We start from the raw sequence: 27083 nt of genomic DNA on the forward strand, positions 1-27083 counted from the left end.
GGGGGGGGGTGGGGATTAGTTGAGAAGGAAGAAATAAAGAATTTGGAATTTTGTTAATTCTAGTGCGCGCAAGTGCAGATAATTATTCGGCAAGAAATTTTAAAAAGAAAAATGCACAAATGACTGATCTTTTGGTAAATTGCTTAAAAAGTGTTTTTTTTTTAAATTTCATCTAATTTTATTTTGAATTTTTAATTTATTTTTTCTACTTGTTTATTTATTTCTTCCATTGAATATACATTTATTTAATTATGCATAATACTTTAAAAAGTTTTTAAACTATTAAAAAATTTTAAATTAATTTTTATTTTTTTATATTTTTATTTTGAATCATATACTTTATCACGAAAGTCTATGTTTATATATCCAATATCCATTCATCTTTTAGTCATATGTAATCTGTTTCCTGCACTTGTCCTTTACTTATCTCTTACTAATATGAAATCTGTAACATTCTATATTAATCTAAGTCTATCTTGACCCTTGTGTCTCTCATGGGACTCACCTAGGTCTATTTCGATCCTTATATCACTCATTTCTTATTAATATGGAATCTGTGACATTCTACCTTACTTAATTATGAATATTATTATTTTTACGTATTTTTTATTAATATGAAATCTATAACATTCCACATCACCCAATTGTGCATATCAATGTACTGACTCTTTACTCATTTTACCCATCTCTTACTAATATTTTTAATGTAGAATTTGTGACATTCTACTTTACTAATTGTGCATCTTGATGTACTAGCTCTTTTAATTTGTGACATTCTATCTCATTCAATTGTGTATCTTGATACACTAGCTTTTTAAATTTGTAATATTTTACCCTATCCAATTGTGCATCTTGATGCACTGGCTTTTTACCCATTTTACCAATCCAATTGTGCATCTCGATACACTGGCTCTTTACTCATAGAGAATACGAACTCTTACACTAGTTCGATTTTACCCATCTCTTATTAATGTTTTTACTAATTTTACTTCTAGAGAAGAAGGATTTTTACACTAGTCTAATATTACCCATCTCTTACACTAACCCAATTCTACCCATCTCTTACTAATATTTTTACCTATTCAATTGTGCATCTCGATTGCTCTTTACTCATAGAGAAGGATTTTTTGTGCATCTTGATGGCTCTTTACTCATAGAGAAGAAGGGCTTCTACACTAGTTCAATTTTACTCATCTCTCACACTAGTCCAATTTTACCTATCTTTTACTAATGTTTGTACTCATGCAATTGTGATCTTGATGGCTCTTTACTCATAAAGAAGAATAGCTTTTACACTAGTCCGATTTTACTCATCTCTTACATTAATTCAATTTTACCCATCTCTTACTAGTGTTTTTACCTATCTAATCGTGCATCTCGATGTATTGATTTTTTACTCATAGAGAAAAAGGATTCTTATACTAGTTCGATTTACCTACACTAGCTTTTTACTTATAGAGAAGAGAGACTCTTACATTAATTCGATTTTACTCATAGAAAAGAGGGACTCTTACACTAGTCTGAATCTACTTCGAATCTTGTATCTCTTATAGAGACCCACATCAATGAAGATCTGAGTCTGCTCTGATACCACTTATTACGAGCTCACGTTTCTATCTCAAAATATATGCTTGATAGGTAGTGAAAGATCTATATTTATATACTCAAGACTCACTCTATTTATTATTAATGTGAGATCCGTGACATTTTTTGATATCACGATCCTATCATAAAACCATGTGAATCCCACATAAAAAGGATATGCTACTAGTGGGTGGAGCCATAGATCATATATTGAAAAGAAACTCTTAAAGGGGAGTCATGAATCCCACATTATTTGTGTACTAGAATGATAATGGGCATTTAAGGATTCATACCATTTTCAAATTGTGAGGTGCTTTTTGTAACATAAAACTGTGAGGCCAGTAGTCTAACATAAACAGTACCACACAGACTAAGGGTAATAAGCCTTTTGTTGAAATAGAGGAAGATGTTATGATCTTAACGTGGAACCATGTGAATGTAATAAAAAATATTTAAATTTTTATAAATAATTCTTAACGAAGAACCATGTGAATGTAATAAAAAATATTAAAATTTTTATAAATAATTAAAAACTTATTTTAAATATTATGTGATTTCATTATAATCATAATTTTTTGTTTCTCCACTTAAATATATAGTATATATATATATATATAGTATATATCTTAAATCATTGTTTTCGTTAATANAATAATTTAAAAACTTATTTTAAATATTATGTGATTTCATTATAATCATAATTTTTTGTTTCTCCACTTAAATTATATATTATATATATATATATAATATATATAATATAATATATATATATATTATCTATCACTGACTACTGACTTAATCGTGGGAACATAGCTCCCAACTTCTTTCAGTCCTGTATCTCGCAGGAACGAAGTGGGGCAACAATGTTGATCCGAGAAGCAAAATTTGGCATCAATCACCAGGCTTACGTTAAAATAAGGCTCATCAAGTTTGAAGTTATCATGATTTAAACGACGCAGCCAGCCAGCAACATAAAGCACTTAAGAGGAGGCAGAGGCGCATTGAAGTGTGAATAATATAATTAAAGATAATGTGACCCTGAAATCAAAACGCCAAACCCCAACCTTATGAAATCACTATTCATTGCTTTCGTTAATTCTTGTTTCCTTCACTTTGTTCTTCTCTACGTAACAAAGCGTTTCTACTTTGCTCTACTGATTTACAATGTATCAGAATTTTCACAGATTTTTTCCATTAGGGGCCGGGGGTGAGGGGAATTCAACCACTCATCTAACCACAATGCTTTTTCTAAGGATTTGAACATTCATCTTTAACTTCAGGCGGGCAGCGCCACGATCCACTATGTTTACTAGGCAACGGAGTACACCTTCTAGACGTGCGCTTTGTTGGGATGAGGGCGGGTTCCTGTTCCGACTCTTCCATTGTTATATCACTTTCACTATCATCTGCGCTTTTGAAAACCGGGTGGGTATACGCACTCTGAAGGAATCCTTTCAAGTTGAGGTTTGGCTCCCTTGCACGCTCCAATGTATCCTTCATCATTGCTTCCTGAAAACACACAAAAAGGAGCTCAAAATAAGAATTTTACCTTTTTAGTTCCTAGGTAAAAATAGGACGAAGCAGCATAAATACTCAAGCAAGGCAACACCAAGGATAAATAGAAACTTGTCATAAAATAGAACATTGAAAAAATCTAGATATTAAAAACCATTCAAAGCTGCAAGAGGAGATAACACACACAAAGACAGTAATACAGATGGAAGCCAAAAGTTCCAACTGTGGTTTCTTTTGTTGAGTTACTTCGTATCAAATAAGACATGTGTAACATACAACCAACCTGTAATGGATATCTGACAAAAGCTGGTTCGTAACGCCCTTTACAGAATCTGTGGAACCATATGGTCAATACAGGAAGTGTGATAAGCAATGGAGTTGACTGAGCAGCTTCTTTTGTGCTCAATAATCCCATCAACAGCAGCTGTGAGACTATTAATGCAACAATGATACGTGCATGAACATCAGGCCAGAATGCTGCTCCACTTTCATATTCCTGATTGTAGACATTTATGATCTACAAGTTCATTTAAGTATGTATTAGAGCAAGGATTTCCAATAGAAAATGAAAAATGGAATAAGCACATTGATCAGGTAAAACTAATATTGAAAAGCCTAAATTCACAAAGACCTGGATTATTTTTACAATGCTAGCTGGAAACTATTAGTTATTATTGCAGTTACAACATGAGGCTATAGTCACCGGTGCAACAAACATGGCCTAAAAATGATGAGTTGTTTCCCCCTCCTAATCTTTTAAGAGAGTCAAATTAGTTCAATCTGTATGACAAAACAAGCACAGCTCATCTCCCTCTTTCCCCTCTTCAACAACCTGATATGACAACCAATGAACTTTAATTCTATCCGCCCAATCTCAGTATTTCAATGTCTTGATGTTAACTGAGGTTCTGCATCTTAAAATTGATAACTGGTAAATTTTAAGCCAAGTATACAGAACAAGTTCCTGAAGACTAGACCAAGCATATAGTCTCACTGCCTATGCACTACAGTTCCAAAAGGTAATAAACCTACTTTTGGAAGATATCAGTTGTTACCTGATGACGATATACGACATAAGCCAAGCCAAAGAATACTATTATGAAAGGAAGCAGGATAGGAGTCACCACAGCATAAACAAGACCAAGTAAGAAGTAAAGTTGTATTTGAGGTTCGCCTGTATTGAAACCAATGGTTCCAGGATCCATTGCCTCTTCCCTGTCCTTTTCAGTCTTAACCAAGAAGAAATTCTTTAAGTGATAGATTATTAAGGGTTTCAATCTCAGTATCTCTCCAGCAACTCCAGCCCAACCATCAACCATTATATAAGTAATGAAGAATGTTGCCTTCATTGGAATTGAGACACCAATTGTCTTTGGTATCCTACAAAATACCATGTGAGGTTACATTAGAGAAACACTTGAATACAAATTTAATATCAGTAATAAAACAGACAAGTCAAGCAGAGGATTGGTCGCACAAGCAATATAGAAGTTTTTGGATTATATGGTATAAAAACTAGTGATAGTAATGAGGAAATGAAAGAGCAAAGAAACTGCATGATGAATTAAGCTATTGGACATATCGGATATTCTTGACAAACAGTCTATTATGATATATTCAAGGTTCGAGCATGAGCATCAAATTAAAGTTGATTCCCACCAAGTCTACGTGAAACAAACAAAAAATAAAAGAAACAGAAACTGAGAAAGAGCTCATCTATTTTCTGCAAATAAAAACATGAACATATTATGGTTAAAATTTTGAGGTGCACAGCAAGAAAGAGAGAGTATTATGAATGTCATCATTAGGAGAGAAATATATTGCACAAAGATGAAGGTAATAATAAAAATGCAGAGAGATCATGATGATGAATTCTCCTTGAACCGATTTTTGGGTTTCACTACATTTTGGTTTTCCTTCTCCTTAAAAACAGAAAACAATTTCTGGACATTGTTTAACTTCAGTCCCATCATTTAGTCTTATGCAAAATCCATATTAAGTGATATACATTAAAAACTAGAAGCCAGCAGATGAAATGAATGGCGGTAAAGAGCAATACTTAACTAGAGCAAATCAGGCTGCATTAGCAACGTTTTCACTCCTAAATTAGATCCTAATTCTTAAAGCCACCATGGACAAAATAGGCAAGATAAGAAAATGATGACAGAAACTAAGAATGAATGGCATGCACACACATAAGCTTGTCCAGTAAGCATAAAATACAGAAGGCATATACGAGAACATACTGATTAGTAGACTGGTGGATAAAATTATTTAGTTGCTGAAATGCAGTTCCGGCAATTATGCTCCCAAGAAAAACATTAATAAATTGGAAGAAATAATATCTACTCGCAGATCTCCTTTCCAAAACCGATAGGCTAATACAACCTTCGAACTTTGACATTATCATCAATATAGTGGGCAGAAATAAAAGAAATATCTTCAAAGCAATCCCAGGAAGGAAACCTTGAATGAATGACTTTATGCCTTTCCTGCAGGAAATACAGATGAGGTTAGTTTATGCTGGGAACAAAATGGAGAATAATCTCTTAAGGGAAAGAAAATTTTGTAGCTAAAATAATTGTACACTAATAACCCAAAAGCTTTTCCTAACAGCTAAAAGTTGTTACCCTCCAATGGGCGTGTTAAGGTCCTAGGTACTTGTCCACTAATAACAGTTTTTACCTCTCCCCCTGAAATTCTTCAATTTTATCCAAAAAAAAAAAAGAAATCTTTACTGAGATCATTATTAAGGAGATTAATAGAAGCTGATAAAAATTTCCTTTTTCTTCAGTGCAAGGCCAAAAATATTATAGAGAATATTACTATCTGCAGAAAGGAGAGGATAAAGAAAAAGAAACTCACATTTCAATTATAGGTTTTAGGAAGGGAAGCGCTTTCTCAATGCCTTCTATGTTAGCAAGGGATTGTACAAATGCTATAGGAATCATGAAAAAGAATGTAAGGAAGAAAAATGCAACAGCTACAATGAGCCTCCGAATTGTGAGAAAAACAAATGGAATTGCCAGGTTTTCCCAGTACACATCTCGTGGCTCTGGAGCCCACTCAGTCAACCATATTGTTGGGTTCCTAGATTGTTGAGTTTGTGCACAAACAGCAGCTCCCCATCGAGTTTTAAAGGAAACAAATGCTGCTGGCATGATTGATTTAGGGTTGTTAGCAACCTTCTCTCTCTCGGCAGATATCTGACAGTCATGGAGGGAACAGATAATTAAGCACATAGTTCCAGTTTACACTCTTGGATACAAACAAATTGCTTATCAGTTAGAAGATTAAGAAAGGAAAAACCAAAATATCCTATAGAGATGGTAATTTCAACCGCAATAAAGTTGGATTTAGAAACTGAAACCAAATGATTGGACATTTATGATGCATGCAGGCAGTTTAAAACTATACACACTTTTTTCGCAATTGAAACCATGCTTATTATTCAAATGTCATAAGCTTCAGGAACGAGTAGGTAGTGGATTGGTCAAAGTGTTTGGGGCTTTAGATGAGTATTTAGGTTATGAACAAACTGCCAATCAATGGAGAAGGAAAACAGAAAATAATCATTGAAGTGTGATGAATACATAGGCCAGATTCAAATAAACTGAGGTTTGATTTGCACGTAAGAGATTCTCAAGTGTAAACAAGAAAATGTTTGCAAAGAAACATGCAGTCAATAGAGATAGTATATGGGTGCTTTTCAACCCCCTCCCCCCACAGTAGGAAATCAAGGAACTTCTAAGGAAAGGAAAGTTGATCTACTGAGACTCAGAAATAAATAACAAAATACAGGAAGCAAAAGAAATACTACTTACATCTCTAGATAATCTCTCAATTTTGGATGTATAAAAGTCAATTGCATCTACGCTGTTACCCCAAAGGCCAAGGAAACCAGTCTGCTTGATAGAAGAAGAAACTCATCAAAAGATGTCAGGAATCAAAAATTAAAACTAGCATGATCTCATCAACTTTATTTTGAGCTGAATGGTGAAAGATAAAACTAATTGTTGAAGGCATTGCACCCAAAAAGAAAAAGGGAAAGGGTAATGAATATTTCTAGACATAATATAAGCACATTCTTTGCAAAAATTACCTTCAATGAAGGTCTCCTAGATGGATTCCTTTCATATTTATTTTGATAGAAGTCAAGCCAATTCTGAATTTGCTTCTTCTCATTGACCAATTTGGAAAGGTTGTTAGCATTATAAACAACCTGCAAACAAATAATTATGAGAAAACACCATAGAAAGATGTATTTTCAGCATTCAAAGAGTTAAAATTAAGCTAACAAATTCAAATTTAACAATATGATGTACTTACAGCAGTCAAAAGAGTTGAACTAAGCTAAACATGTCCGATGATTGAAAAGATATGTAGGATCATATAATTTGTATGTTGATGTATAATATCAAACCTGATGACTGAGATAGTGATCTGGATGATTGACAAGAAAAAAATGTTGGACAAGCTCACTAACTGATTCATCAGGATCAGGTGGGACATTTCTAACCAGTACCTTCACCAAGAAAAACGATGTCAGAAACAAGAATTGAACCATTAAAAGAAAAAGCTTAAGATTTCGAAACAGAATTTAAATCTTCAGGAGTCAGCTACTAAAAAAACCAAAACTATAATACTATCTGACTGGCTTTTTCTTTAGAACTTCAGAAGCCAAGGGGGAAAATGAAATCAATAATAAATCTCAATAATTGCTCAGAGAACATAGAACTTGAATAGAGGACATGTAGCTTCAGTATCACTTTAGGATCAATAAAATAGTAGACTTGTGCTTACTGTGAACTGGTCTGGGCGCCGCTGCTCCGATGCTAGAAAATGTAATCTCATTGCTGCCACTATCTCATACTCTCGTTTCAACACGTAGCATGTCCAAATGGTAAATACATAAGCCATTACCAAATGCGTCCAGAATCTGGAAAAAAAGTATTATAAATATTCTAATTTATCATTAATACTATTGAAGCAATACTAGAAAAAGCAAACTTGTTGAGCAATTTCAGTTCCACTGAGGAGTTGGGAAAGAACCCAATTCACCATTATGGATTTGGGTGTTTCAGAAATGAGAGAGCAATAACATCCCAGGATACAGCCAAAAGGGAAGAAAATGGAAATTCAAGGTCATCATTCAGGACATCTACACTCCAAAGCATTCAAATCACCTATTTGGCAAAAGAGGTTTAAACATCTGTACAGTGAAATATTGCTCTGCAGACATCTTACATGGGATAAAAGTTTTACTGTCAAAGTGTTAATCCCCAAGATCCCAAACTGATGATGCATCACATGTAATGCCCTTTCAAGAGTGATAAAAACTACAAAAGCTCTACTAGGGACCATTAATTAGAAACAATACAAGATGTAGTCCAACTAAGCCCATGTGCCTTTTTGCAAATTTCAAATGGTGAAAAAAATTAGTGCTAATTATTGTACGTTGGAAACACCTATTTGAAATCATAAAGGAAAAGACGTATGCCGTAATACATATAACTTTAAGTTACAAAATTGTCCTAAATCTCAACTATGTCAGGTATTTGTAGAAATTGTAAACTATGTCAAAGAGTTCTTTCAAAAGCAAAAGGATAAAAGATAAAGATAAAGCTTGAAAAATAGAAAGTTCTGCATACCTACGTGATCCAGTTGGAATATTTGATATAGAGAGCTTATCTATATCGCTGTATGTTAAACTTGAACGCTCCAGGGTATTATTAGTCCAATTAACTGGTACCATGATCGTAAATGCTAAGAATGCAATAGGACCAAAAATTTTAAGCCTGCACTTGAATGGGGGTGAAAAAGAAGAAGAAAGGCAAAAAAGATGGCATTAGTGTAAGATGATAAAAGTAATAAATTATGTCTTTGCAATGTAAAAGTGATTATTATCACCTACAAATTACAGATTAAGAATCTCAACCATCCATGACTGCACTGCAGGATTCCTGGGTGTTGCGGATGGTTGATATTCAAGTTTGTATAATTCTCTTGGGAAAAGAGGTAAAAAAGAACTAGCAGTTGATACGAACCCATGTATGTATGTATGTATGTATGCATGCATGCAAGTGTGTGTGTGTGTGTGTGTGTGTATATATATACTCTGCAGCAGATAGATTTCATGCCAGGAATAAACTAAGGTCCTTAAACAACATGAAACCAGAAAAAAGTACACAAAATTCCTAAAGTATTACCCTACTCTAAGTTTGCTCATTATGAGTTTAATAAGAGTTTAGACCATTTCATTTACATTGTCAAAAATGTAAGATTCATTCTCGAATTTATAAACTGCAAGATGTTTTTCCGTTGTTTGCGGATTTACCTTTTTGCTAATATGACTTCAACTTTGACATAACACAAACACGTGATCTACACGCACATATACACACCAAAAGATGACTAACTTCACGTTATCAGGAAAATATATACCAAGAGCCAAATCAAATTAAACAGAATTCTGATAAAAAATTCCCAAACTGAACACCAAAAGCTTCCCAGTAAACCAGAAATGCAACTGATAGACAAACCCTCTTACCACATTGCCAGTTCTCCAACATACTCTTTTAATCCTTAACTATTATTACTGAATCTCAGTTCAGCTAAAACAAGAGCAAGCTTGTATATTCCCAGATTCATGCTTTGTGTGCCTAAAGTTCAACTTAATAATTTGCACTTGTCTCTGTGCCGGTTAATGCACCAAGTAGCCTAGATATTACTGCAGCTTGTATGACAGCACAAATAATTCAGCCCAACAAGGTCATTTAGACATGTGGGCTATCATTTCGCGTTTAATTGATGTGATTACAAATGTACCATCAATCCAGTTTTTCAAATTGAAACATACTAAAATTTGAAACTTGCCAACCAATAGAATCTTGTACTTATGTATTCACTACGGTGCCAACAATAGAGCTAGAAAGAAATCGAACAACCAGAGCATACACACCCCAACATGTAAATCCTCAAGTAAACAGCAGAATCCAATCCAGCATGGTCAATCAGCTCAGGCTCCGGCATTTGCAGTGCGGCAGGCATCCAGTTCAGAAACCTCACATAGGACCTGAAGTCTAAATTCACGAACTTGCTTACAAATGCACCATTTGCTAAAGGACTGCTCCTTAAGCCCTTCAGATACCATTTTGGGAAGTAGACTCTGTCATTTACAGGTTGAATCCGAAGAATTGCAAATGCCAAAAAGAAAGCAAATGCACTGAGAATATTGATAGCTGCTGCAACTCCAATATCATTCAGAGTAGCCATGTGTTTGCTTCAACAACGAAAAATTACTACTTTCCTGAAAATAGAAAGGAAAATTAAAAAAAAGGGGGGGTAAAGCTTTGACTTATGCAATGAGCAAACAAACAGCAAAAAATTAATTTTGGGCCAAGTTTTATTACTTTTTAGTTACAGGAAGGACCACCCTTGTTCATTAATAATAAATATTAGATTAAAGAAAAAAAAGTAAAAACTTTGGTAGCAAAGTGAAAGCAAAAGTAAGCTACTTTTGAATTTTGTGCTTAATTTGCAAGAGCTGTCGCCCTGTACCAAAAACAGCAAATGTCGATATCAGAAGCTAATATCTCTTGTTTTTTTATTTTTTATTTTCTTTACTTTGGAACTCATGTAAAGCAACATCCCCCACCATCAAATCCGAAATTCAAGAACTTTTTCTAAACAATGAACGTAGGGACATCCACTATAAAAATTTAAAAAAAAAACAAGAAAATGAAAGGAAAAACAATTAACAGAGTAAGATTTAAAAAAAGCTAAATTCACCCTTTTTTTTAGATTTTTAAAACAATTATTAGATGAAACAAACTCTCAATGTGAACTGTTTTTTGTGCTCAGATTTTCTAGGCAAGCGAACAAACACTTTTCCCAATTCAGTTACTATCTTTCACCTCCCAGCTTCATAACAACGAAGAAAACACAAGATGATCCACGTTGGTACCTATCAAACCCGAAAACGCAGCGTTTGAAGTCCAATGCAGTTCAACTCACTCGTCAGAAGCAGCCGTAACAGATCAGAAAGACAAAAAAAAAAAAAAACTTACATCCTAAATGCAAGCTAAAAACGCTTCTTTTTCAGTTTTTTCTTTTTGGAGTGAAGCAAGCGGCGAAAGGGAAATAAGACAGGAGAGAAACTCTGGAGTTCTTCAACACTCTGTCAAAACCAAATCAAGTGAAGAAGTAAGATTTATTGACGGGATCGCACATTCCTTCTTTGTTTGTGCTCTGCTCTAAAAGGAAAGAAGGAAAGACAGGAACAAAGTGCAAAACATAAAAGGAAACTGAGGTGGCAAAGAACTTATGTTTTTCGAACGGAGGCACCCGGTGGAGTAGTTTTCGTATTTTTGTCTTCTCCCCCTTTTTTTTTAATAAAAAATTACTGTTATTACATAAATATTGTAATAAAAATTGACAACAAAAGGTTTGTCTGCGTGATTCGGTGGCACGTGGGAGAAAGTGAAGAGAATACATCTCTAACGGCTACTATTATTATCAAAAAATGCGATACAACTACCCAAAAGTCTACGTCGTCATGATTAATGACGCTTATTATTGATAATTTATGGGAAAAACAAACAATTCATAAAAATACGTGTCTCAGGTGCAAATAATTTTCAAGTAATATAATATTAGTGCATAATTTATGAAGCAATGAGTTATGGGTTTGGTTAATTATTCTTAAGGACAATTTGATTAGACGTGTGCAACTTTATGTGCTGGCAATGCTTACTAAAGCTTGGGATGGAATAGCAGTTAAAAAACCATGTTATTATTTTTTTGTCCCATTGAATTTTATAATTGGAAAAACGGATTAGCTCCGAAGAATTTTGACGTATCTCAATTTTTATCTGTCATTTAAATGTGGGATTCTTACTTTCAAAGACAAACACATTGGAACCTAGATACAGGGTTTCAGTTCATATTATGATTCAAGAAAAAAAATGTACAATTAATAATTAATTAATGTAGTTTAAAGAAATTGTTATATAGATTCTTTTTATGACTTCAACAATCAACTTTAAGAATCAAAATATGATATAAGTTACTGAAATTTGTAATGTAAAACATTTATGGGTACATATCTTAATAATTATTATTATATCACATTAACAAAAAGTAAAATATGTTAAACATGGTAATTATTATTATGTGTCATATTTTAATTTTTTTTTTATAATTGGAGGAAGAGAGATTCGAATTTTATTTTTTAAATAGGGAGATTATGTACAAACCAATAAGACAAATGCTTGAGTGCATGTCATATTTTAATTTAAATTTGACTTTTTTTTAAAAAAATTATATTTATCATTAAACTAAATATTAAACTAGTAATATTAGTGGCTATGTTTATAGTTGGTGTGACAAAGACTTAACAATTTTCCTACTGACTTATGAAAAGGAATGGATGATAAATTACTTTATTCACTGAAATCCAAACACCAAATCCATTATCCCCACTTGTTAACTGAAGAGAAACATCAAAGGACATAACAAAATAAAACGACAGTGAAAAAAACGTTTCAACAACCAGCCACCGCCATTGAACCCGACCAAAGCTTGGAGGGTTTCACGGCCAAATGAAAGCAACTATGCTACAAATCTGCTTTTGACAGGGCCACCAGATCGGATAGACTGTACTCGGCAGTTGCCAACTTGCCGTCGAGTTTGAGCAATTCTTCTTTAAGAGTTTAGATCATGGAGAGTTATATCCCTTTAGATGAAATAGTGCATAACAAGAAAAAGTAATCTTTTTTATTATATATATGTTTTAAGGGTATTTTCTTTTGTTTGAACTTAATCCCCTCTCCTAGTCATCTAAAGGAAAGCATTCACATCATAAATATCTTATATAAGATACTGCCTTTTCTGCAAGTACAAACAATAATGCCCCACAAATCTTAAAATAAATACAAACAATCACATCTGTTTGTTCCGTTCACTGCACATATGCCAACAGCTGCAGTGTTGATTTTCTCTTTGGATCTTCGATAGCATAAGCCATGCAAAATAGTGCTGACTTTCGACTGTACTGGAATTGAGAGGTTGCGCTGACATTAGTTCTTTTGGTGAACGGCTATCTGGTGGATGTCCATGTCTTTCAACATTACAGATCGTCCGCAAGAATCACATGGAGCAGTCCTTGACCCACAAACGCTCTCATGCTCAGAGAGTCCTCTTAATCTGTCACGAACGTCCATGGCAGAGCTTCCAGCTTGAACCATGTCACCGCAAAACCGACATGTAATTAAGCGCAGGGGGCAATCTGAGGCTTGGTGTTGCACCTGTCCACATAAGTGAAAGTTAGTAAGAATATCTAGATCAACAAGTAAAGAAAGATGCACTCAAGGTTTCCACTTTCCAATCAGCCAGTTCTCAATTTTCTCATCTTAACATCAGATTTACAAAACTTACCGAAGGAAATTTATCTGAGACTCCAATCATTTGGGTCACTCCAGAAGCTAAGCGAAAAGATCATTAAAAATCATGATCCTTTAACTAGCTTAGGTGATGGATCCCATCAAACATATGATATCCGAACCTCATGCTTTGAAAAGATGAACCAAAATAAGTTTAGACATGCCACAATGGGGTGCCATGTGGTTGTCTTCTATAAACACTTCCAACTATTTCGAACCTTTCATTTTGCTAGACCACATCCACAACACGTTGACAGCAGTTGTCAGAGATGTAAATGTCTAAATAACATATTTACAACCTAATAGAAAATCTAAAACAGCAATTTACAATAACCATTGATGCTCAGTCCTATCATCATCTGCCAGCTTAGAAGGGGGCTAGTGGATATACCATCCTTTTTACTGGAATTGGCACATAATGACACACAAGTATATAAGTTATGCATTATGCAACATTCTCATAAACCAGAACAATAGTTTTCAGTTTTGCAAATTAGCTTATGTTCCACTTCTGAAATAAATTATCAAAAATTGGCAGTAATAATGCCCTAGTTAATTCAAATAAAGTAAATTGAAATAGATTGTCTGTAGAAAGGAGGAGTGTGGCCTACCATGTCTTCCTTCTCAAAGACTAGTCCACAAGGACACCTAAGTGGTTCATGGAACACTTTCACGTGCTTCTCCATCTCTCCCAGTTGAAAAGCTTGCCCACATTTGTCGCAATGCACATGGTTTTTGGCCTCTTCAATCCTAAGAACAATTCCACAACCAACATGTGGACAAACAACATTGTGCCTACTACAGTAGGCTTCATGCAGGGCAATACTCCTACTGGGAATAAAATGCTTGCAATTCTGACACTCCACAGTATCCACCTCCATTGAAGATGAGCACACAGCTTGTTGACCCACCCTCTGCTTGCTGTTCTCTTGAACATGCACTGATACCTGGTACTTGGTTGTTCCCTTGAAACCATAGACAGCAAGGCTGTAAGTACCAGCACCCAAGTTCCTATCTTTGGAGCTAAGGATCAAAGTCTTCGAACCAATATCATGAGAAGACCATTCATGTTGGTGCCGATTTGGGAATATAAGAGGATGCTTGGAAACATAAAGATCAGTATCTCCACCATTCATGTCCGCGTCGATCTTTACCTCTATTTTGACATCACTGGAAACAATTTTTTCCCACATATTATCATCAATTGAGAACTTATAATACATGTAATTTCCTTCCTCAACAAATCCAGAGTCTGATGTACCAAACACAAGTGGTTTCAAGACGTACTGATTTGTCCTCTCTGAATCAAGACCTGGGTTGACTATATCGACCTCGATATCTGTTTCCAAGACAGATATGGTTGAAGAGGGTTTTAGCTCAAGAACGTGTAACCTGTATGTCAACTCCCCATATTTAACTGTGAGAATATCATCTTCAGAAAGAGTAGCATGCTGACGAAGGCTTGTTTCAAGAATAGCTTTGTGATTGGGTAAGTCAGAAAAGCCAATTCCATCAGGTTGAAGTTTAGCATATGTTCCTTTTGAAAGTCGAACATATCGAACCTCAACCAATGGAGCCTTTGGAGTGTCCACAGGGAACAAATTACTCCATACATGGGGAGGAAGGCCAATGGAATTTTCATCTGCAGTGAATTCCAAAACACCTGAGTGAGTGGTCCTATTATTTTCCTTTTCACTACCATTAATCTCCGACGGACCCTCTTGATGAATCACTGACAATTTAAAGTACATGGGTCCCTTGTCAAATGCACCTTGATCAGACAATTCTGTGAAACATGATGGTGGCAACTTAATCTTATCTCCACTACCCTGAACAGGTACAGCTTCTAAGATTCTATAGAAAACTATTCCGCTTCCTGCAAGTAAACTTTCTCCCATCTGCTGTTCAGCCTGAGCAGGACAAGGGAATAAAAAAGATTAGAAACACCCATTACCAAATATACAAAATACTCAACTCATTAGTAAAACATCTATGTAAGCACTAGTCCTCTCTATACATACATTATACTCGACTCCACTCTTCGTAATCATTACGTAAGTGTTAAAAAGATGCAGACCTAATACCCAACGCAAGCAGATTACAATATCCAAACAGAAAAGTTAACTAAGGGTATGTCTGATGATTAGAACTTAAAACTTTCAAATTTAGGGTCTCAGGTTAGAATCTTGGGAAAAGGGAGGTTGGGTTTTATAGAAGGGAAGAAGACTAATTCTTACGTGTAGCCGAAGACTAATGGACTTTCACATTATTAAAAAGGAAAACATATTCAATTACATCGTTTTTTTCATACAATAATTTCCTCAACGATCTTCTTATTACACCCACGTTTTTAAGTATTTCAAGTAAAGCATCTCTTCCCATATAAAAAATATGACGCAAAGGGTTGTAGTAATATAATCTCAATAACGCTACACATTGAATTAATTAATTAATTGCCCAAGAAAAGAGTTTCCACCTAAAAAATTGGTGGCTTATTATCATAATTACAAACTAAATAGAAATACTTATGAATCAAATTGAAATATCAATAAATGATTTGAGAACCGAAAAGCTGAGATCGGTAGACAATAGTACCTTAAGCTGAGCTTCAATGGCATCAAGCCTTCTAGATCTCTGAGCAGCTTCGATGGCATCTCGCTGCTTCTTAGCCTCTTCTTTGGCTTTCCTCTCTTTCTCCAATTTCAACTTGGCCCTTTCCTTCCTCTCCCTCTGTTCTTTTTCAAGCTTCTCTCTCGCGCTCCTTAGCTCAAAATCCATAAATAGAAAAAAATTCCCTTTACTTCTTCAACGTTGGATCGAAAATTTTGAGAATTGAGACGGCTTTGGTCTGTTGTGTTTTCTTTTTAAAGATTGTTTGAAATTAAAATTTGTGATGTTTAATAAAGGTGTTGCAGGCAGGCTTCGACTCCGTGTTGGTCAAGGTTTCAGGAAAGAGGAGGACGCTTTGGCTTTCGGTTTCTGAATTCGAGAAGGGTCGGGGCCTTTCCGAATTGGTCCTAGCTCAAGGCCGCCGGATCCAATGGTCAGAATTGAACTAATCTTTTCAAAGCCCAAGTTAACCGACATAAATATTGATCTCTATATCTTAAAAAAAAAAAAAAAACTCTTTCTCGTTTAAATTGTTTTTTCCTTTTTAATTATAAAAATAAAAAGAAAAAAATTTATTTTTTAAAATATGGAAAAAAATTTAATATAAATGTTTAATATTTGTGTATGGCATTTATGGATTAATTGCTTGTTTGTTTATTTTAAGACAGTAACATGTAGCTTATACATGTACAGATATGATGTATGCCTTCTGTCTTGTGTTAGTTGTGTTAGCGTATCACAGAAGAGCTAATGATGTTTTATTTGAATTATACTTTGTAATGTTTATTGCTTATTCAGAGACATAAATACACCTAATTTCAAGTTAATAAATCATACGTTATCAGTTCTTTTTTCTCAATTTTTTTTTAAATTCACTGTCAATATATTTGAGAAAAACCTGCTTTTCCTATGTTTGATCACTAATAAATCAAGGATAAGATCCCATTTTCTTGGTACAAAATCAACAGAGAATACGAAGAACTTGTGTTTTCCTTGGTAGCACAACTGGAATCCACGGATAATATATTTTTCCTTGTTACACTATAGAAAAGCCGCTTTAGTTTAAACTAAAGCGTTGGAAAAAATATTGCATGTAGTGTATGACACCACTTCATTAGCGAAAGTTGGAAATGGGAAAACAAGAGTTGTTTTTCTGTTTGGCTCTAATTTTCTTACCTTTTTTTTTTTTGTATTACTCTCTATAACTCTCAATTTCGCTCATTATTGTTCAATTTTGCCGAGCATTTATTTATCAGTTCGGTGATTTTTCACTTTCTAAGTATTAGCTATATATCCAATTCTAATGTCATAAGAAAATAGAATTATATAAGTTATTTTAAGACGAAATCAATTTGGATATTCTTTTAAGTAGAGGTGCCACAAGCGGATGTGTTAAGATGAAAGAAGAGAAAATAAAACTTTATCTGCACGTTTGGTTCGTAGAATAGACAGGAATGAAATACAATTGTTATTCTGTGAGAATAGAATAAAATTGTTATTCTGTGGGAATAGAATAGAATAATTATTACTTTATTTGGTATTGTGAATGGAATAAAACAGGAATTGCTATTATGACTTATTACAGTGTTTGGTTGGTAGAAATAAGATTGGAATAAGAAAGAAATAGATGATAAAAAGACAGGAATACCCTTAACCATATTAACAATTATTTTCATAAAAAAAAAATTATCCTTATTATCATTTAAATACACATTTTTCTCAAAAGACAATTATCCATCATAATTATATTTTCTCCCAATTACTAAAAATAATTATAATTTAGTCACATATTTTTATAAATGGATAATTATTTAAAAATATAATTTAATTATAGTATATTTTATCCATCATAATCAATTAAATTTGTGTATAGATTTTTTTTAGCCAATTCTTCATATATTATGAATCATTTTCGAAATATTGTTTAGAAAAAATATCAAAGAAGAAATATTTGGGAAAAAAAATGAAAATACTAGTAGAAATAAAAAATCATGTTTTTTGATATATTAAATAGAAAATCATATCTTTAAAATTAAAAAGATAGTCTTTCATTTTTTTCTAACAAAAAAAAAAGATATGTCTTTTGATATATGAAATATAAAATCATATCTAGTTAAAATTAAATGATGGCCTTCAATTTTTTTCCAAAAAAAATATAAATTATGTCTTTTGATAGATTAAATACAAATTCATATTACCTTTTAAAAAAAAAAAAATCATTTTTTTGAACCCAGCATTTGGTGCTGAGGAAACATAAATGGCAAATAAAGAAACGTGTCTTTCAATTTATTATTTGCATTCCATATCTGGGAAGAAAATGACAATTTAATTTCATTAAAATTTCAGCGTTTCATTAAATTTTCAGCATTTCATATTTCATATTATAAGAAGGGCTGGTCTTGGCTAAACTTCTCATTCTTCTCGTTGCCACATATTCCATTTTCTTGTGAAGGCATTTATCTCTGGCATTGAATGTTTGATTAATTAAAATTAAGTTTTCGTCAAGGCAATCAATTTGAGCTCTGATATCTATCAAATCTCTATATATATTCTTATTTTAATTTTATTATTTCATCACACCAAGTTACTAATAATAATTAATCATGTTGAAGAATGACAATGGAAGCCGTCCTATAATAATACATCCATTGCTCAAAATTTGATCAAACAACATTGGAATATGGTCCTGCTGTAGACTTTCTTTTCATTTCATAGGATACTAGCCAGATTGGTGTGGTTATCTTGTTTAGATTGCCTTACAAAAAATTCTCCCTTGCTTTAAACTTTCACCTAGGAATGGACTTGCTTTAAAAAAAAAAATCATTATTTCAAAATACACAATATGATTAATTAATCAACCTTATTTATTGTTTGTTATATATATATATATATATATATATATATATATATATATATATATATATTGTTTAATATAATCAAGTTCATTGAATTTTGTTCCGCTGTAATTCATGGGTAAGGCAATTTCACTTGCAAAAATACACACTGGTCAAAACTAGCAGGCAAAATGTAGCTAAATTTATTTGATAAGAAAGCATCAGTCATTTAGCAGAGCATATAGAACCAGTCTTGGAAGAACCACACCAGAAAAAGTTTGCATAAATACCAATTAACGAGAAATCTTCAACTTATGCAAATTGTCCAAGTAATGAAGAAACCGAGTTTGTTGAAAGGATTGATGGACATTTTGAAACTCATCTTTGCAAAGTCCAGAAAAGTAGCTGTTATGACGTTGATAACCAAGCAAAAAGAAAGAACTCACCATGCATGAGTACACATAAACTTACGAACAACATCTACACGAGCTATACAATTGAATTCAATGTGACAACACCACTTAAGAGCCATTTTATATATTTATATGATTTAGGCCTAGTCTAAATTTTAATTCCTCTATTTTCTTTTTTGGTACTTATGAAAGCCCATCGAGCTTGAGCTACACAAAGAGAAGTGTCTAATTTTTAATTCCTTATAACTCTATACTCTCATTCTTCTTTCAATAAACTATTCCTAAAGATAATCAACTGTTTATTGAACTCAACGAATACAGTTGGAAGCTGGTCAAGGAAGTTAAAGCAAAGCTACAAAAGCAATTTAAAATCAGTAAGTCAAAGAAAGCAGCACTTGCTTGATAGTCGGATACCAGCCCCACTTATAGTAGATCATGAATATGACCTTGCATAAGATTCCATTTATGTTTTCATTTTACAATCAATACCTGAACTGAAATGTGATAAATTTCAATATTTACCTACATATAAAACATTCAAATCATTCGGTCACCAACAGCTCTTTCTAAGCATAATGTCAAATGGACAAAAGCTTTTTCACAGCATAATTATTAGATTCAAACTTCCAATTTTTATACTTGACTTAATTTGTGCATTTTTATACTTCTCCATTTTCATCGAATACTTATCTACCAATTTCACCCTCTTACTCCCTCTAGAAGACTCTATTTGGTTCAAAGAATCAAAGCCCACTTTTTTTCTTAAAATGACAATATCTATTTTAATTTACTGGTTTTTAATCAACAAAAAAAAATTCAAACAACAAGTGCCCAAAATTACAACAACTTAGAAGCAAAATTCATCAAAATCACAACACAAAATCACAAGTAAATCAAATATACTAACAGTAAAAACCCAAGAGTTAGATCTACTAACAATAATCACAAGTAATCACAAAATCACAACAATTAAATTAAAATGTTGTTTCCTGAAGGATTTGAAGCAACTACCTTAACTATGGACGATTGAGAGAGAGGGGAAGACGAGTGAAAGCGGCTGAGAGAGAAGGGCAGACCCACGGGTGAGAGCAGCTGAGAGAGAGGGGAAGACCCATGGTTGAGAACGCGACTGAGAAAGAGGAAGAAGACCAGTTGAGAGAGGAGATGAAGACGGAGGAAGGTCGGTTGACAGAGGAGAGGAAGACGATCGAAGATCGATTGAGAGAGAAGAGGCTTTTTTGGGGAAGGGCGGCTGAAACTGTTGAGGAAGATGGGGGAAAGAAGAAGAGAGAGAAAAAATTACATTTTATATGGGACAAAGTGGTGATTTTCTTAATCAGTTGAGGGTATTTTAGTCAAATTACATTTCATACTTATTCCCCCGATCACGGAATAGATAATACTAAGGGGGACGGGTATTAGCCATTCCCACCCCAAAGCCAAATTTGAGGAATTTTTATTCCTCTGAAATACCTATTCCACACTTTGTTTGACAACTAAACAAGGGAAACAGAATGGCATGGGAATAGAGGGGGAATAGCTACCAAATGCGCTGTATAAGTTTTAAGATAAAAAGATGCTTTGTACAAGGGCTTGAAGTCATACAAAAGGGACTTCCAATATAAGGAAGCCATAAGTTTCCTAGAGCAAGGGAATCCACAAATCAAATCCCATTAGATAAAAAATGCATCTGTACAAAATCAGTTCTATTCAAGAAAGTCATAATCTTTTTATACAAGATGAAAGCAAAAATTAGTGCACATAACAACACTCAAGTTGGCAACAAATTCCTGTGACTCAGATGAACACAAGAGAGAAGCTAACACAATAGTTAGAAAACAACAATGGCAATGCTTAAAAGGAATCGGACTTGAAGATCGCAAAACACAAGGCATAGGGGAGAAAAAAACAAATAATTCAAAAACAAACAGCAAAATGGGAGCCATCAAAAGGGAATTTATTTTTAGCCCTTAAAAATAGAAAGAAAATTTTTTTTAGCCCTTAAAAATAACGTCATAAGAAAATATCCAATTCTACTGTCATAAGAAAATAGAAGGGGAATTTTTTTTAACCCTTAAAAATAACGTGTTTTTGTAAATAACTTTCAGGATAATTTTAACTGTTTTTAGTCACCAGAATAGATTTTGGGACAAAAAATGCCCTTAATGAGCCATCTTCTTTAGTGTGCACTTTCAAACAGGCAAAAAATGGAAATAAATAAATAAATATGCAAAAAATTTTGCGAACATCTAATTTTGTGCAAAACATCCATTTTTTTTTGCGAAGGTTGTGCAAAACAAAATAATGTTGCATGAGATGATTTTTTAGAGATTTGGGTCATGACATTCAGGTAAGAGGAGAAGGGTGATATTAAACCGAACAAGGAATCGGTCGTGATGAATGGAAAGCTTGGCTAATGATGTGAAACTAGAAATCCTTGATACGGTGATGAATTGAAAGGAGAAAAATGTGAATCCAAAGCAGGAAATGGTTCTGCTATAGCAGACCATATGTGAGACGGCTGTGGTAGGGCAGGGTTTAGAGAGTTCGTGAAACGTCATGTTGGGAATGTGTGACATGCCAGCATTTAGAGTTGGTGATACATCATGGAGGAAATCTGTGACACAACAGAGTTAAGAGTTGGTGACATGCCATGGTGGGAATTTGTGACACGCCAACGTTTAGAGTTGGTGAGACGCCATGGAAGGAATCTGTGACACGTCAAAATTCAGAGTTGGTGACACGACATGGTGGGAATCTGTGACACGTTAACGTTCAAAGTTGGTGAGACGCCATGGAGGGAATCTGTGACACGTCAGAGTTCAGAGTTGGTGACACGACATGGTGGGAATCTGTGACACGTTAATGTTCAAAGTTGGTGAGACGCCATGGAGGGAATCTGTGACACGCCAAAGTTCAGAGTTGGTGACACGCCATGGAAGGAAGTTGTGACAAGCCAGAGTTTAGAGTTAGTGACACGCCATGTTTAGAGTGTGTGACACAACATTGTTTGTCAAGCTGACACGCCATGATTTAGAGTGTGTGACATGACATTGCTTGGTTTAGAGTTAATGACACGACATTGCTTGAACAGCTGACACATCATGGTTTGAAATAGAGAGAGGAAAGAAAAAGTGAGCAGTTAACGTCGTAATCGTTTGAACTTCCATTGAATTAGTTTCCCTTAGTGAAATGAATAAATAAGAATATTATAAGGTCATTTTTCATTTTAAACATTTATTTTTCAAAATTCCTAACATCTGTGTGATTCATTTCTCACTTTCGCTGGTACTTGAGTGTTCGAGAAGGCTCTTTGCAAGCGTAACGATAGCACAGCACCAGCAACAATGTCGGCTATGAGTGAAGAGGTCAGGGAGTCTCAAATTAAAATATTCTTCTGTTCGTTAATTTTTTACTTTTTTGCTGGGTTTGTTTGATATGTTCGTGTTTTTTGTTTTGTTTTGCAAATGTGTACACTGTGTTTTCTTGCTGTTTTGATAGTTTTTGGGGTTAAGTCGTAGTGGTTTTAGGGGTTTTTTTGTGTTTACCGTGTCACGGCATTATTAGCGTGTGACAACATTTGACTCGATATGCATGGCGTGTAATAATATTTGACTCGATATGCATGGTGTGTAACAACATTTGACTCGATATGCATGGTATGTCACAATATTTGACTTGATATGCATGACGTGTCACAACATTTTACTTGTTATGCATGGTGTGTCACAACATTTTGCTTGTTACAACATTTTGCTTGTTATGCATGGTGTTTCACAATATTTATTCCTTATTTATGTCTTCAGTATACCTTGTTGCACATTACAACTTAACTCACTGGTGCATGTGTGCCATATTTTACAGATCCAACACAGACAGTATGAGGATCATGATAGTTTACTGATCGTGCCGAGGGAGAAGTGGGCGTTCAATGTCGCAATTAACACCCACTATAAGTGGTCGCAGCTGCATTACATCACAAAGACTCTCAAACAGAAGGGGGAGCATGATGCAGTGAAGCGTACGTGCTTTAGAAGGATCTTGGATGTTTATCCACAAAGGTAATTTTACGTCGGTCTCTTGCACAGCATCATGCTTCGCTGGATCACTGAGAGCCAGTCAATGGACCACGAGTTATGGTTTGCCATTAGCAAAAACAAGGCACGGCTATCAAAATAGGAGTTCTGCCTCATCATCGGGTTGAAGTTTAGTCCAATGCCTGATGTGTTCATACGATCGTACAAGGTTGCTGTGGACGGAATTCATGCCAGATACTGGAACGGGTAGAAGAGCGTTAAGCTGTAAGCTTTGCTTGATACGTTTCGCTAGGGCAACTTCCAACGACCAAGAGATGCGATCAAGATGGCACTCGTCTTGATCGCGAATAACATTTTATTTGGTCAAGACTACCGTAGACGGGGGACGCCTTGATTGCTGTCATTGGTGGAGGACATCGACGCTTGGAATGTCTTCCCATGGGGGCACTATGTTTGGAAGCTGACCTTGGACTACCTTTTGAAGGGGTTCGAAGTGTCTAACTCAAGAGTGACAAAGGAAACTCGGTTATGCTACAACATTTTACAGATTCGCATGGGTGATACAGGTACTATCACGAAACATTTTTCAGTTTCCTTTTTACTTTAATAATTTATGGCTACACTCGTTTATGATTTACGATCTGATAATGGTTACATTTGACTTGCAGTTCTAGACAATGGAGGTAATTTCAGCCTTACGAAAAATAGTTACCCCCTCTGGTCCAAAGGACAATGTCTACCCATGAATGTGCAAATGGGATTACAATCAGAAGTCAAAAGACTTCTACATGGCATTTCAGAAGTTAGATTCATCTGAGCATGTGAGTGAACAACTACTAATTTTTGCTTCATATTTGTATAATAATTTTTCCTATTTGATAATCACAACATTTTATTTGTTTATTTACAGTTGAAGGCATTGGAGACGTTAGAACCCATCGCAGATGAGGTCATTCGGGAGTATTTTGTGGACCTTGATGTCCCGTTATCGGAGGGCCATGAGTAAGTGCCAATAGGGTACATGGAGAATCGGTCGAATTAGGGTTGAGGTGCGACGCCAAAAAAGAGAAGCTTGAAGGAGAAAAGAGCCTCTAGTGGCACGAATCGAACGCGCACCACCGCTGGTTTAGTTGATGGGCTGTTGGGCCCTGAGTTGATGGATGAAGGGGCAACCATGGTCAAGGCAGTGAACAACCGGTAAGGACAGTTCTAACGATTTTTTGTTCTCCAATTTTATATGTGATTATCGAATAACATATCTATATTTGTAGTTGGACCATACGCCGACAGCTCTAGAACCACCCACTAGTCTTCCTCAGACGCATAGTGGAAACGACCAGTCGTTAAGATGGGTTTTAACGGTTTGTATTCTACATTCTCACATATGTTTATCGAGTAACACAATAATTTCTGTTATTGCAGTTTACGAAAGCGACGATAGGTCCTCAAGCACCGATGGATCCGGCTCCACCGCAGACTACTAACGAGCCGTTGGTAAGGATATTAAAGTTGTAACGGTTAATGCTCAACAATTCTATATATGATTATTGAATAACATAGTTATATATGTTATTGCAGTTGACCTAGTCGAGAAGAGTCAATGACGGAGCAGTCATTACCCACCAGCTCTGACGGATCATGCGCAAGCATGAAAAAGAGATGTTGGAACTGAAGGCTTCAATTCAGTCATTGACTCTAGCAATGCAGATGCTTGAGAACCGTATCGTTGCTTGGATTCTTGACGACCTTAAATCACAAGTACGCTATTCTATCTTTGCTTGTATTTTGATGGTTTACATTTAGCAACTGTTTAGACTGTGTTTTCTTGCTAGTTTGATGGTTTTTGGGGTTAAGTGGTAGTGGTTTAACTGATTTTTGGTGATTACCGGGTCAGGACATTTGTATTATAGTTAGTTATTGGCGTGTCAGTGTTAGCGTGTGACAACATTTTACTTGTTATGCATGGCATGTTAGAACAATTTACTTGTTATGCATGGCGTGTCACAACGTTTAACTTGTTATGCATGAAATGTCAGAACATTTTGTAGCACATCCATGGCATGTCAGAACATTTTGCTTGTTATACATGGCGTGTTAGAACATTTTGCTTATTATGCATGGCGTGTCACAACGTTTAACTTGTTATGCATGGCATGTGAGAACATTTTGCTTGTTATGCATGGCGTGTCATAACATTTTACTTGTTATGATTTGTGGTATTTTATGAGATAATTAACTGTTTTTCCCATTTTGTAGGGCAGTCCTTCATCTCACGATGCTAGTCTGGAGTACGATGATGCTGATAATGGGCAGTATCATGAACCTGGTGTTCACATTCACGATGACGTTCTTGGTGTTGATGGAGAGCACGTAACTTATGTCGATGACGTAGTCGATGAAGCTGTGGTAGGGGATATCACCTTTCAATCAGATGATGCTGAAGGAGAGCATGTTCATCTGCCCAAGTCCATTATCGATGCATCTGCTGGAAATGAGGGGGACCCTGACTCAGTGGTGGCTGAAGGAAAGCATCTTCCTCCGGTCGATGCATTCGTTGTGGCAGCAGCAGGAGCTATGGTGCTTTATCAAAGCACTCTTAATGCAGTTGAGACACGATCGTCGTCACCAGAGTCATATGCTGTCCATCATGGTGCAGCAAAAATTTCAGACCAAACTGAGCCGGCACGGCTGAAATTGGTGAGCAAATACATGTCAAGCCTGTATGTCGACCCCTTAGTGAGCCGTCGAGATGTGAAGGATACAATCGTAGAAGCCTATGAAGCTTTTAAGAAAGACGAGTCTGAGAGGTAAGCTCATTAACAACATTGCAAATATTGTTTTTAAATAAAACATTAATCCACCAAGACTTATGAAATTCATTATGTTACATATACAGGCGTGACGTCGACATCTTAGGGGATCAAGGGGCTGACTTTTTCATAACCTTAGAGGATCCTAATGAGGAAATGACAGGTAAACATATTGACGCATGCCTTAGCATACTTTGCAAGTGAATGATAGGGCTAAAGTCAAAGCTGTACACTACCCGTGCATGCATGGTTGACACGACATTCTTCGTAAGTTTATTTGAAAATTGTTCAATTCTATAAATACTAAGTTTTTGATTGCATGAAGTGTAAGCTAATGTTTACATGTTTCACAGGACGCCATTCGTATGCTACACACGAAATTTCCAACAAAAGATGTCCGGGCCATAATGCAAATTCTATATGAGTTGCGGGGGTACGTGAAGGGTGAAAGGTCGATATACGGCAAAAAATGAGAAGATGTGGATTTCATCATCGCGCCTTGCAATGTTGGTGGGCATTGAGTGGTTGCGGAGATCGACTTAGTGAGGTGGACGATCAAGGTGATGAACTATGCAAGAACTTCAGATGCTAAGGATAACGGAGTTCATGCGGCTCAAATGACACCCTTAACGACAATGATGCCAATCATTTGCCACTAAGCCGGTTATTTCAACAGAGCACGTCGAAAGAGACGAGATTTGACATCGATACCATTGGATATTCATTTGCCCAAAGCTAAAGTGCATCGGCAGAATGATAGTGTCAGCTGCGGTATGTTCATGATAGGGTACATGGACGATATTTTGCAATCGGAACAGATCGGAGTTAAGTAGAATAT

General features: G+C 35.1%; 2 protein-coding genes and 1 long non-coding RNA gene across 4 annotated transcripts; all 3 read right to left on the reverse strand.

Moving 5' to 3' along the window:
• Window positions 2631-11395, reverse strand: LOC18612316 (CSC1-like protein At3g21620). Of its 2 annotated transcripts, none has more exons than XM_018113997.1 (12): window positions 11169-11395; window positions 10061-10408; window positions 8751-8897; window positions 7903-8038; window positions 7523-7624; window positions 7202-7321; window positions 6924-7004; window positions 5965-6305; window positions 5346-5591; window positions 4155-4479; window positions 3383-3616; window positions 2631-3093 (listed from the first exon to the last, which is right to left on the reverse strand). In XM_018113997.1, the coding sequence occupies exons 2-12, from the start codon at window positions 10372-10374 to the stop codon at window positions 2833-2835; spliced, it is 2307 nt and encodes a 768-aa protein (XP_017969486.1). In that variant the 5' UTR covers window positions 10375-10408; window positions 11169-11395; the 3' UTR covers window positions 2631-2832. The 2 variants fall into 2 exon arrangements, with proteins under 2 accessions (XP_017969486.1, XP_017969481.1); XM_018113992.1 differs by having other exon boundaries at window positions 11066-11395.
• LOC18612317 lies at window positions 12941-16592 on the reverse strand. Its single transcript, XM_007049060.2, has 3 exons — window positions 16137-16592; window positions 14153-15451; window positions 12941-13406 (listed from the first exon to the last, which is right to left on the reverse strand). Exons 1-3 carry the CDS (start codon window positions 16317-16319, stop codon window positions 13179-13181), a joined length of 1710 nt encoding a protein of 569 aa, XP_007049122.2. The 5' UTR covers window positions 16320-16592; the 3' UTR covers window positions 12941-13178.
• Window positions 19166-20648, reverse strand: LOC108662119. Its single transcript, XR_001927904.1, has 2 exons — window positions 20410-20648; window positions 19166-19367 (listed from the first exon to the last, which is right to left on the reverse strand). It is a non-coding gene; the product is annotated as an uncharacterized LOC108662119 (long non-coding RNA).

The sequence above is a fragment of the Theobroma cacao genome, chromosome 1 (genome assembly GCF_000208745.1).
Source record: "Theobroma cacao cultivar B97-61/B2 chromosome 1, Criollo_cocoa_genome_V2, whole genome shotgun sequence".
Taxonomy (NCBI): domain Eukaryota; kingdom Viridiplantae; phylum Streptophyta; class Magnoliopsida; order Malvales; family Malvaceae; genus Theobroma; species Theobroma cacao.